This window comes from Pocillopora damicornis, chromosome 6 (genome assembly GCF_964200805.1).
Source record: "Pocillopora damicornis chromosome 6, jaPocDami1.2, whole genome shotgun sequence".
Classification (NCBI taxonomy): Eukaryota; Metazoa; Cnidaria; class Anthozoa; order Scleractinia; family Pocilloporidae; genus Pocillopora; species Pocillopora damicornis.
Genome location: NC_142675.1, coordinates 9,138,140 through 9,150,732, shown reverse-complemented (window position 1 = coordinate 9,150,732; position 12,593 = coordinate 9,138,140). Strand labels below are relative to the sequence as shown.

General features: G+C 38.7%; 1 protein-coding gene across 2 annotated transcripts; it reads right to left on the bottom strand.

The window, feature by feature from the left end:
- Positions 1-229: 229 nt before the first annotated feature.
- LOC149043823 (uncharacterized) lies at positions 230-6,441 on the bottom strand. 2 transcript variants are annotated; one of them, XM_089210555.1, is made up of 5 exons: positions 5,786-6,441; positions 5,258-5,392; positions 4,253-4,354; positions 3,517-3,627; positions 230-2,432 (listed from the first exon to the last, which is right to left on the bottom strand). In XM_089210555.1, exons 1-5 carry the CDS (start codon positions 6,420-6,422, stop codon positions 496-498), a joined length of 2,922 nt encoding a protein of 973 aa, XP_089066681.1. In that variant the 5' UTR covers positions 6,423-6,441; the 3' UTR covers positions 230-495. The 2 variants fall into 2 exon arrangements, with proteins under 2 accessions (XP_089066681.1, XP_089066682.1); XM_089210556.1 differs by having other exon boundaries at positions 3,523-3,627.
- Between the last annotated feature and the right edge of the window lie 6,152 nt (positions 6,442-12,593).

Below are 12,593 nucleotides of genomic sequence, written 5' to 3'. Positions count from 1 at the left end.
ACAGTGAAATAACGAACGGCGAATGTATTTACCGTAAAACTGTTGACTATATGTTCAGGGTGGCTCTTGAGAAAGATGATTTTAGAAGGTTTTTAGTGATCTGGGAATTTCGTGCTACAGGAAATTGGGTCGCGGCGTGAGTTGCATCAAGGTTGGAAATGGGCCTTTAACTTGTAACTGTAGGATAAAAAGAGGCTCCGAAAACAACAGCGAAATAAACAAATTCTCCCAGAGTACCATTCTTTTTTATTATAATAGATTAAGTATGCATCATTGCAAGATTTCTTTTCCAGATTGCAGGAAAATGCGTTTCTGGGAGACTTATCTTTTAAAAATTTCCCGGGGGAGCATGCCCCCGGACCCCCCTACAGGTTCGGGCCTTCGGCCCTCAATTTTCCAAGGTACCTGCCTACTTTAAAGGCAGTGTCCTTCTACTTCAAAGTTGTTTAAACCCTGCTTTCATTGCCTCAGCAAGACATACTATTCTGAGAAAAATCAACCTTGGTAGATTTGATTTAATTTGATTGCCTCCGCAATACATATAGCATCCGCATCACTAATACGATTCCAAGACAAATCCAAATTGGTTAGCGTCTTGTTCACTTTGATTGCCTCAGCAATACATGTAACACCCGCAGCACTAATATCATTCCAAGACAAATCCAAATTGGTTAGCGTCTTGTTCACTTTGATTGCCTCAGCAATACATGTAGCACCCGCATCACTAATATCATTGTAAGACAAATTCAAATTGGTTAGCATCTTGTTCACTTTGATTGCCTCAGCAATACATGTAGCACCCGCATCACTAATACCATTCTGAGACAAATTCAAATTGGTTAGCGTCTTGTTCACTTTGATTGCCTCAGCAATACATGTAGCACCCGCATCACTAATACCATTGTAAGACAAATACAAATTGGTTAGCGTCTTGTTCACTTTGATTGCCTCAGCAATACATGTAACACCCGCAGCACTAATATCATTCCAAGACAAATCCAAATTGGTCAGATTCAAACCAGTTCCTAACGACTTGGATAAATGCGAGTGAAAATCGCTTTTTTCTCTTTTGCATTCGTTGATGGCCTCCAATACAATTTTTACACCACCGCCTTCATTTTTGTTGACTTGATTTGTTAAACTCTTTACAAGAGCCACAAACTGTTCATCGCATTTCATGGCCAAAATTCCACACGAAAACAAAAGTATTTGTTTAAGTTCAACGAAATACCTTGGATCGGAAACTAGTTCTTCAGGTTTCATTTCCTTGCTTTGAATCTGAGAACAAATGAAGAATGCTGCAAGGAATTCTTGAAAACTTTTATGTAAGAAGGCATAATGCAATGTTTGTCTCAGTTTGCTGCCACCAGGCTGCACTGACAGGAATCCAAATTCAGTCAGGTCTTTCGCATGGTTTCTCACTTCACTTTCATTAAAATCCAACTTATCGTCAAGTAAACTATTCAACGCTACCTTTCCAAGGTGATTCAATTGCGGTTTGTAATAGTTTGTCAAGTCTTCGATCGTTTCTAGTAGTCCCTTTTTTTTTCTATATCTTCTCAAAACACATTCAACCATATCCAAGTACAGTTGAGCTCTGCTTTCGGGGAGTGTGCCCTCAAACTCTTCGCATAAAAGGCAAAGAAGTGCTGTGTTTAGAGGATTGGCCGCTATTTCTCTCAGGTTTTTATCTCGCGACATCCGATGCGAGAGCTTGGTGGCTAAATCCGTCCTTTCTTTAAAGTACTTGGTGACAAAGTCTTTCACATGCTTTTTAGTGAATCCTTCGATCTGAAGCAGCGCGTCACAACATTTTCTCACCTCCTTTCCAGCTTCGTGTCTTGCTGTTGCAACTATGTGGCATCTGGGGAGTTCTCTTCCTTCAATTAATTTGGAAAACATCGACAATTTCCCGGATGGTAACTCATCCAATCCATCCAATATCAATAAAATGCTGGACTGATTTTCACGAATAAACTGAAAAAATTGTTGTTTGACTTTTTCATCGATGCCTAGGGGCAGCAGCTGATCATCAATGGCTTCCCAAACGTCAGAGTGGATATCTCGACATTTCAGCAACAATACCACTTTAAATGCTGTTGAGCCGTAGCCCTGAGGTGCTTGCTGTTTTGTGGCCCAGTCGTAGGCGTACTTTTTACAATAGGTGGTTTTTCCCATACCAGGTTCTCCTTCAATCAACACTGTTCTCGGCGCTGAACACTCTTCATACGGGTCTAGTATTGACGACATGTCAACAAATACGTCAGTGATTTCTCCTCTCGTTTTCTTTCTTCTGACCACTTTGAGCCTTGTAAAAATATTGCCAAGAAAAAACTGAAACTCTTCACACCATGGAAATGGTGAGAGCCATCCCTCGCGAGTCTTGTACAGCTGGCGAATTCCATTGATAAGCTCAGTTGGATCAAAAACACCTAGCAGTAGCAAAATAGGTAATAAATGTAATGAATGCAGCATTGAAAATTGTGGTACATCTCTGGTATTCAGCACTGAATTTAAATATGCGAATGAGTACGATGCCGTTGCCAAAGAAATTACTTTGACGATGCAAAAAGGTTTAAGTGTATGATTCATGCCTACTAATTTAAAAGCCATTTAGATTTTGAATTAAGTTGAACCTACTCTGTCTGTTCGTTTTTAGCGATGTCTGACAGTGAAACTCTGTGTAAAATGAATTACTCGGGAGATAAGTATTCATATTATTGGAGCCGTAGTCTGAGCGAGGCTTTTTCGGAATATAGCGAGACTACGAACTAATAAATGAAAATCAAACAACGTCTTTCTGCCTTCTTTGTTGCGCAGTTTCATCAAAAATGCTGCAGAAAACCGGAGGCTCGCCTGCGATGAAGTGGGAGGTTTTGCCAACAGTCCTTTCCTCAGGAAATGTAAAATAACCACATACATCTCATTATAACCTATTTTACTCGAGACGATCCTCATTCAGCTATTTTCCCAAGTAGAATTGAATACTCCACAATATGAGTGCAGGAAGGGTTTGGTTATTTTATTCAGAAATATGCGGATTACGTCTAATGCCACTAGGTATTCGGCACTGAATTTAAATAGGAGAACGAGTACGACACCATTGCCAAAGAAATTACTTGGACGATAAAAAGGTATCAATGTATGATTCATGTTAATTTACTGACCAAAAGCCATTTAGATTATAAATTCAGTCGAACCCACTCTGTTAGTTTCTAACATCGAGTCGAACTTAACGTCAATATTTTCGTTAAAACTGTACGTTATTTTTACATTGTTCTACATTCTAATAAAAATATAATGTTTGCAGGCTAATAACGAGTGAACGTTTAAACAATTGAAGGGAATGAAAGTACACCGCTGAGACTATTCCAGAGATTGTTTAAATTGAAAAGCTGAATCTCTTTACCATAGGATTATTTCTCTCACTCTCTCTCGCTCTTACATACAGGAAATCTTTACTAAGGCTAAATTTGCGGTTAAGCAGGACAACTTTTATTGTATAATTCAACTAACCTTCACCCTTGCTTTCTCCCACTGGGGCTGCCAAAGTACACAGCTTTTCTTTCACTTCTTTTAGTTCGCTGTCCATCTCTGCCATTTCGCCTCTCATTTTGTCAAGAGACCCTTTCATGGAATAACATTGGAACTTTTAGTCCGAGTGAGAGTCACTTTATTCATTAAAAGTTAACTAGAAAGATCCTTTTCCCTTCCTCGGTTTTTTTTAAAATTTTAAATAACATTCTAAAAAAGCTTATGGCTCGGCTTCAGCGGTTTCTAATAGTGAAACTCGGGAGATAGATATTGATAACAATGGAGCCGATAGTCTCAGTAAGATTCTTGTCGGTCAAAAGAGACAATGTAAGAACTAATAAACAAAAACCAAAGAACACTTTTCTGCCCTCTGATTTCTCATTATGTGCTTAACAAAAGTAAAACTAGAGTAAGACAATAACCTTCTCGGCTAAATGTGTAAGAGTACTGTCAGAAAATTATCCAATCCCAGAGGTAGCCTCAGACTCCGTGCCATCCCTCTCATTCCACACATTACCTAGTATCTTCATTTGAAGCAAGAGTAGATTGGTAGCCAGGGTGTGCTCTTACAACAATACATTAACTAAAAAAAATGTAAAATTGGCCGACATTAAGCGAACGATGTAGTAATGCTCAAAAGATGTGTTACGTACTCAAGTTAACAGAATCCCTGTTTATAGTTCAGTTTATCTGTGAGTAGCACTTTCAAGCAACGAACCTTCATTTGTGCTTTTTTCCATTGTGGTCGTCAGGCTACTAAGCCTCTCTAAAACCTCGTTCATTTTAATCTCTATCTTCTCAGTTGTGTCTCTGAGGTCACCTAGCGAAGGTGAAATGTAAGAAAGATAAAAAGGAATTTCATACGCACGTTTACATCACAGATTCACTTTTAGGCGCAGATAAAACAATAATACGTATATCAATATCTAGTCAATTCCGAATAGATCAAACTCAACAAGACGCTTAGAAATCACAAAAATGCACTCCAGCAGTTTTTGACGAGTACCCACCAACACACAAAAATACTGCCGATGAAAACACAGTGTGACCATTTGGGTTAATCTTCATTTTTCATACATGACACAAGAATAATGTTCCAAATACGTGACTAGTTCCGTCCAAAATGAAAACATCATGAGTTACCCTACACCGCGGTGATTCATCATGCAAAAAAAAAAAGCTGTAGAAGTCTAGAGACCCGCCTGCGATGAAGAGGGAAGTTTTGCCTACAGTCTTTTTCTCAGTAAATGTAGAATATCCACATACATCTTATTCCAACCCATTTTACTCAAGACGATCCTCATTTAACTATTTTCCTATGCAGAATTGAATACTCCACAATACACCAGGAGGAAGGATTTGGCTATTTCATTGAGAAATATGTGGGTCACATCTAACGCTTCTAGGAAGTTAGGTTCATTATAAGAAAGGTAATACTAAAATAAGACTATAACCTATCTCGCCTACGATTATACACATGTATGAGTGCTATCAAAACACTATCAAATCCGAGAGGAAGCCAGGGCGGAAAATCTCAGATTCCGTGGCATCCCACAGATTACAGAGAATCTTCATGTAGGGTGCGTTCTTAGACTAGTAAAGAACCAAAGTATGCTGTGTTGGCCGACATCCAGCGATGAACGTGAGCTGCGTTATGAACACAAGAAAACATTGTCGCACTTAATAATTTTTTTGTTGTGAGTAGCTCTTTCTACCGACTAACCTTCTTGTCCGCTTTTTTCAGCTGAGGCCGTCAGACTACTCAGCTTTTCTTTCACCTCTTTCATTTCAATCTCTATCTTGTCAATTGTGTCTCTGAAGTTTCTCTCCATAATGCTTTTCGCGTTTTCCAGCGAATCTGAAAATTAAAAAAAAAATGCGCATTTTCATAAGCAAATTTATATCACAGCTTCACGTTAGGTGCAGATAAAACAATGATAGGTATACCAATATCTAGTCGATTCCGAATAGATCAAACTCAATAAGACGCTTAGAAATTACAAAAACGCACTCCAGCAGTTGTACACGAGTACCTACGAACAGACAAAAATACTGCGAATGAAAACATAGTGTCAACATTTGGATTAGTTCTTCATTTTGCACACAACGCAAAAATGAAACTAGTTACGACCAAATCTAAAACATCATGAGCTAGCCTACACTGCCGTGTTAACTGAAATAAATACTGGAAATATACCCTTTTCTAGTCTTCTGATTCATCCATATTGGCAGTGCACAATATTTTTCTTACTTTCAATTTCTTCAAGCTTGTCTTTGATGCTGTCGTCGTCTTTCTTCCATTGTTTCATCAGTTCACGGTAATGCTCCTCGACATTTGGATCCATGCAATCGTGCTCAAGATTGTCGATTTCAGCTCTAAGATGAGCTCCTCCCAGTCTCACCAAGGCTTCTCGTATCTCCTGCCAGTAAGCACTGAAACTAATGTCATCCACAAAGGCTTGAGATGCATGGCCGTATACAGTATTTCTGTAATACTTCACTCTGGCGATATCATCTGCGATGCTTATGTCTGTAGCTAGGGGAAGACGATCCCATCCGTTGGCAGGAGGGCCCAAACCACAGATATTTCTAAGAAGCACCGTTAGAAGTGTGATATCGAAGGCTGCAGAAGACACGGGTGAGTGAGTAGGGTACAACCTTCCCCATTGCATGGGATTAAGCACTTTCTTCTTCCCTCTGCACAGTGATTGCAATGTAGCGTAATGCACTGAGGTACTTCCCAAAACTTTATGTAGAGTCGCTGGTGGATGTATTTTGTCAAAAGTGGACCGGAGCACTTGAGATCCAACGTCCACCAGGAGGCGGCATAGCCTTGCATAGTTTGTAGTCTCTTTCGTAGACGCAAATGGCGATGGAGCCGTAGCCATGAAACTGACTTTACCAGGATGACCTGTCAAACATGAATTGACATTGTGTTATGTTGATCAAATCCATTTGAAAAAAAATCCCGATAGCCAATTGAGACCGAGAATGGTTTGAAATCGTGATGCATGCAGAAACATATGGAAACAGGACACAATTATTCCCAGCAAATAAATTATTAACCCTTTAACTCCCACATCAAATTTGTAATTCTCCTTACTCCCAACCATACAATTCTTATAATGTTGGTTCAAAGAATTTAGTATTGAATCAACTAATTATCCCCAAATTTATATTTTTCTTTACTCTCATCACTTATCTGGTTGATATTGTGTTGATATTGTAAGGAGAAATTCTGTCTTGGTCACTCATGGCAATTAAAGGGTTAATAAAGATTGACAAAATGAAGGCAAGTTTCAAAAATGAGAGAAAAAAAAAGAGCACCAAGTCCTCCTACCTTGTATAGAGTTTCCTGGGTTCAAGAAAATAACCCTTAAATCAGGGATAAAGTCAGAAAGTCTGAAAAGGGAAGCAGCAGAACAACAGTTACCATATATCAGTTATAAAAGACAATGACAGTCACAAATATGGGCACTAACAGGTGCTCCAAGGTTATAAGTGGTATTAACGGCAACATTATATAATTATATCACAGTAACTTCATATTATCAGCTGGGTTGATAATGTAAATTATGTATGATTCAGTTTTCTTGAGCATGCTCTAACTGGTGTTTCTGCTGTCTTTTGGTTCTTGCTTTCTAGTGCAGACACCGAGTTTTACATCGGAAGAGCCCTCAGGGTTACTGATAATGAGGTTGAAATCAAATTTCTTCATCAAGTTGTCAAAACATTTCACTGGCCTCTGAGGAGCAATATTGATATTTTCCACAACAGAAGAGTCTCCTATGGCTCCAAAGAGCTGAAAGGCACTGGACCTTTCAATGTTCCAGGTCTTTCATGTGTTGAGAGGCTGTTTAAATATATTCGAAAAGAAATGTTTTCAAATAAACGATCAAACTAACTGAAGATTGCACTAGTTAAACACGGCTTTAATTACTAAACTTGGATTGTTCTGAACTTTTTGTAAGAGTACTATCCCAGGTAAAAATATAAGGTGGGATCCCGCCAATCCCACCTGGGATCCCGTGTGTGTCCCAGGTGGGATCCCGCCTTTTTCAGGTGGGATCCCGGTGGGATTATGGAACATCCCGCATGGGATCCTGGGTGGGATTATGGAACATCCCGCATGGGATCCCACCTGGGATTATGGAACATCCCGCATGGGATCCCGGGTGGGATTATGGAACATCCCGGGTGGGATTATGGAACATCCCGGGTGGGATTATGGAACATCCCGGGTGGGATTATGGAACATCCCGGGTGGGATTATGGAACATCCCGGGTGGGATTATGGAACATCCCGCATGGGATCCCACCTGGGATTATGGAACATCCCGCATGGGATCCCACCTGGGATTATGGAACATCCCGCATGGGATCCCGCCTGGGATTATGGAACATCCCGCATGGGATCCCACCTGGGATTATGGAACATCCCGCATGGGATCCCACCTGGGATTATGGAACATCCCACATGGGATCCCACCTGGGATTATGGAACATCCCGCATGGGATCCCACATGGGATCCTGCCAATTGAAGTTGGGATCCCGCCTTAAATTCCTAATAGCATCCCGCCTGGGAAAGCACATCCCGGGCAGGATTAAACCTAGAATCCCACCAATCCGTCTTAGGATCCTGCCTCAAATTTCAGATAGTTTCCCACCTAGGAAATCATATCCCAGGCGGGATTGCATCTGGGATCCTGCCAATCCCAGTTTAGACCCTGCATAAAATTACAGATGGCTTCCCACTTTCAGAAAAATCCTTTGAGGGATCCTGTTTATCACTGGAGACCACAGATTTATGAAATGTACTGGATAGGATATCTTAAAATTAAGAGGATAAAATTTTCTAGGTGAGCTATAGACCCCATCAATCCACTGAGGGTCCAAAACTTTCCAACTAGCTATAGAACATACTGACACCTCCAATGGGATCCCATTGTCTTACCAAGCTATTGATCATAAATGATTCAAACAGTACATGAATACACAGACTATATGTGATAAAGATCTCATAATTTATTTGCAATGAACCAGCATGTGTTTGACTTGTTTCATTAACAAATTAAATTTCTTAACCGAACATTCTTAAAGAATAACAGCAAAACTCAGCATATAACTTTTTCTTCATCATTTAAGCAGACCATCTACAGTGTAATAAGGCTCAACGTTTAAAAAAATTGGCTGTTGTGTATCAAAGAATAAAAGAAAGACAAAACCTCAATAATTCATGTTATCAAAATTTTGACAAAGGTACTGATTGAAAGTCTGCTCTCTCTTCAGTCGAATTTTTCAAAGCAAAGCAAGGTCAGAATGTTCCCAAATGTGACAAAAGTAATCTTGAAACCTTACTCATAGATTTATTTCATTGTAAAGTGTAAGCTCAGGAAACTGCAGTATGCAAGCGACCAATTCGATTCTCAGAATTATTTGAGTTTCAGTTGCGCTGAGTGTTAGGTAAGATTAATTCAAGCCGTTATTTCTATTCTTTGATAAGATTTTGATCACGTGACGAATATGGCAATTTGTACTAACCACAAACTTCTACAAATCCTAGCTTTAAATGGCCACTCGATCGTTGTTTGAACCAGTCGATATGTCAACTGTTAATTGTCCCTTCTTTTAAGTTCACGGCGCCAACGACTTTCTTTTCATTTAAAACACTCACGCTGTTCTCGTTTTCCCATTAAACCACAATAAAACCAATCTTTAGAAGTGTTATATTAGGCAAAACAGTTGGGAAAAGAAACAACTTGAAGCAAGAGCGGTTAACCGATGAAAAGTACATTCAAAGATGAGCGCCAAATAGAGTTTTCTTTGTTTCCGATTACGGGCATGATCACGTGGACCTTTTAGCAAAGAGAATCCGCTGGCTTGACCCATTGCAGTCTCAAGAGAAGCGCGCAACATTATTCTGTCTCTTCTGACCGGTTCTCCTCTCTTAGATGGTGGATACCTTGGATTCATGTTTTGATGATGACATAAATAATGATGTGAATTCACTCTATGTAGAAATAATCGACAAGAATCGAACAAGAATGCACGATTTGTGGCCGAAAGTTTTCGAGGAAAGAAAGACTCGAAACCCACTTGAGTTATGTTCACGGCGAAGGTGAGAAACAACACAAGCCAATAACATTAAGAAGTATAAGAGATACCTAGATGATCACAGTGTACCAGTACCCAAATCAACAAGGCTTGACCACAACAAGCGTTCAGCAACACGTTTCAACACAGTTAGCCATCTCGATTCCTCAGTCGGTCTTTCCAGTGAACTAGCAGTGGTGCCAACAGAGTCAAGTGCGTCTCATAACGGAGAAAACATTTGCACGAGAGACAGAAGCAACTACATGCGATTACAGAGGTGCATTGGAATTCTCGTCTGCAAATGGTTATGCACAGTCCGAAGCGTTACCGAGCTTGGAAAGGGGTGGAGAGAACGAAGATACAAGGTTGTCATTTTATACTACAAGTACAATTTTATACCAGACCTACAAGGTATAGAAAAATTTTGTTGATCTCTGACACAGAGAAGAACAACAAGTAAACTTTAGAGCTGTTATTATTGAACTGTGACTTGTACTTTTCATTTGTATGTAAAGAAGGAATTGTATTTTGCACCAAAAATATAAAGAAGTAATATTTTTTAGGAGGTCCAGTGATTGGGACATTTAAGAAATTAAGTTATGAAAAGAAACTCGGTTTGTACTTCTCACTACTAACAAGTCTTGTTTTAAAAATGTTTTCAGATCAGAGTTTCAAATAAAGCAAATTGAAGAAGTCATTTAAAAGGTGTATTTTCTCAAAGGGAACAGTGACCACCTCTGTCTTGTCTGCATGCCAAATATTTGCGGAGTGTGTGGATGATCCATAAGTATTGGAACTCTCACAGAAACGTTTTGTAAGAATAAAAACAGCAAAACAATATTTTCGTAGCTGGGATAAAGAATCCCAGGTGGGATATGTAAATCCCGACCAGGATCCCGGGTAGAATGCATAAGTCCCACCTAGGATCCCGGGTGGGATGCAGGAATCCCGCATTAAATGCGGGATCCCAGGTGGGATCAAATTTTCATCCCAGGTGGGAAAGGTGGGATCCCACCACCTAAGGCGGGATCCCGCCATTCCCACCTGGGATCCTGGGTGGGATTGCCGGGATCCCGCCTATATGCCGCCTGACATTTTACCTGGGCAGTGCTGGATGAATTGTGACAATTACATGTAAACAATCCAATATGTTCAAGATATTCATAAATCACAGTTATATGCAGCCAAAATGTTTGTGTAAAAGTATATTTCATTGGATGGCCAGAGCAATTTTTAGGGGATGGTAAAAATAATGAAAATCATCATGGCCCATACCATTTTACAACTGCTTAAATGATGAAATTTAAAATATTTCATATCTAGCCCAATCATGGATTTTTAGATTAAGGAGACCCTTAATTGTTTAAAAAATAGTAATCTGAAAGTTGACTTTGTGGCAAATGGCTAACAGAGGCTGTTTATTTTTGTCCAATGAAAAGTGTGTGAAAATGGCTGGCACGCTGAAAGGTTTAAAATGATTTAAGTAAGACACATGTATTTATTAAATCTCACCAAAGGAACAAAGCTAACAGAACTCAACACAAGGAAGAACTTGTGGATAAGATTTTTTCTAAAATGGGTGTACTTTGTACGTGTAAATGAGAGCAAGTAACATTATTTTGTTATGGATATTACATAATGTCCATAATAAAACCAGTCCTCTTTTTTTGTTTTCTCTGAAATTAAAAACCTTTTTTTTGTCAGCCTTGCTCCTTTTTTTCTTTCTAGGGGCCTAAACTTGAGTGTTATAAATTATCGAAATCCTGGAAAACGCATGAAAACATAAAGCCCACTTCATGTAATGGAAATCATATTAAAGACATTACATTACAGACATCACATTATAGACATATTATATTATGGACATTGTGACTGCATGACTTTAATTATGGTAATTCTCTTTGGAGAAATAAATGCTACATGCATACCAATTTTGTTCAAATTTATCACATCCAAGTTTTCAGTGCTTTTAACTAAACACCATTAACAATTAACCATAACAACAACTTTACATTGATTAGGAGAAGTAACACCACGCTGACATGATGAGTATAAATTTTCAAAAAGTGTGAGTCCAAGTGTAAATAAAGTTTTCTGAGACATACATGTATATTTAGAGTCAGCACCTTCTTTTAAAACAAGCAATACTTCAACTTTCAAAGGCCATTGCACTGATAATACTATAGAGAAAGTTATCAATTCATGCAGTTCAGTGCAGTGTAACTTTCCAAAATAGTATCAACTGGCTTATTGTGAGTCAATGAATATGAGTTAGATTTTGTGCTTCAATATGCTACAAACATCATCAAAAGTAGAAGTAGAAGCATGTTGTGAGCTTAAGCTTGCTATCACCTTTCTCCCAAAAATCATATGGATGGTCACAAATACAGAACCTTGCATAAGAGCGAGCAGTTGCATCCTATACTGGTCATTACACCTGTAACAACCAAAGCAACTTTCTAATCATTAGATGCATTTCAGCTGCAAGGTCCAACATAATAAGACATAATGTCAAACACTATTGAAGGATGACAACATTCAATTTATACTCCTGAGTGTAAATTCAAAGGATCGAACCACTGGTTAAAGATTGATGCAAATTTAATTAGTGGCCTATCTTGCTACTTTAACATTATGTTTCATATTCAAAGCAACTGATATTCATGAAAAAAAGAGAATAGCCCATAATAACATAAACATTTTTCATTCCCATGAGAATAAAACACAAAAAATCCTTACATATATGTCTTATATTAAAGAGGGAAAAATGGAAAAAAAACATATATATCTACCCTGTTAAGATTTCCTCCCTTCAAAAAATCACAATATGAGCAGTTAGAAAATGATGGACATGTAATAATTTCTGAAAAAGAAAAACGTAAAATAAATATTAATCAAATGTGAGAGATATTGACAGTCACAAAAATTCCCTTTAAGGTGCTATATTTATTCCTTTAACTCCCAT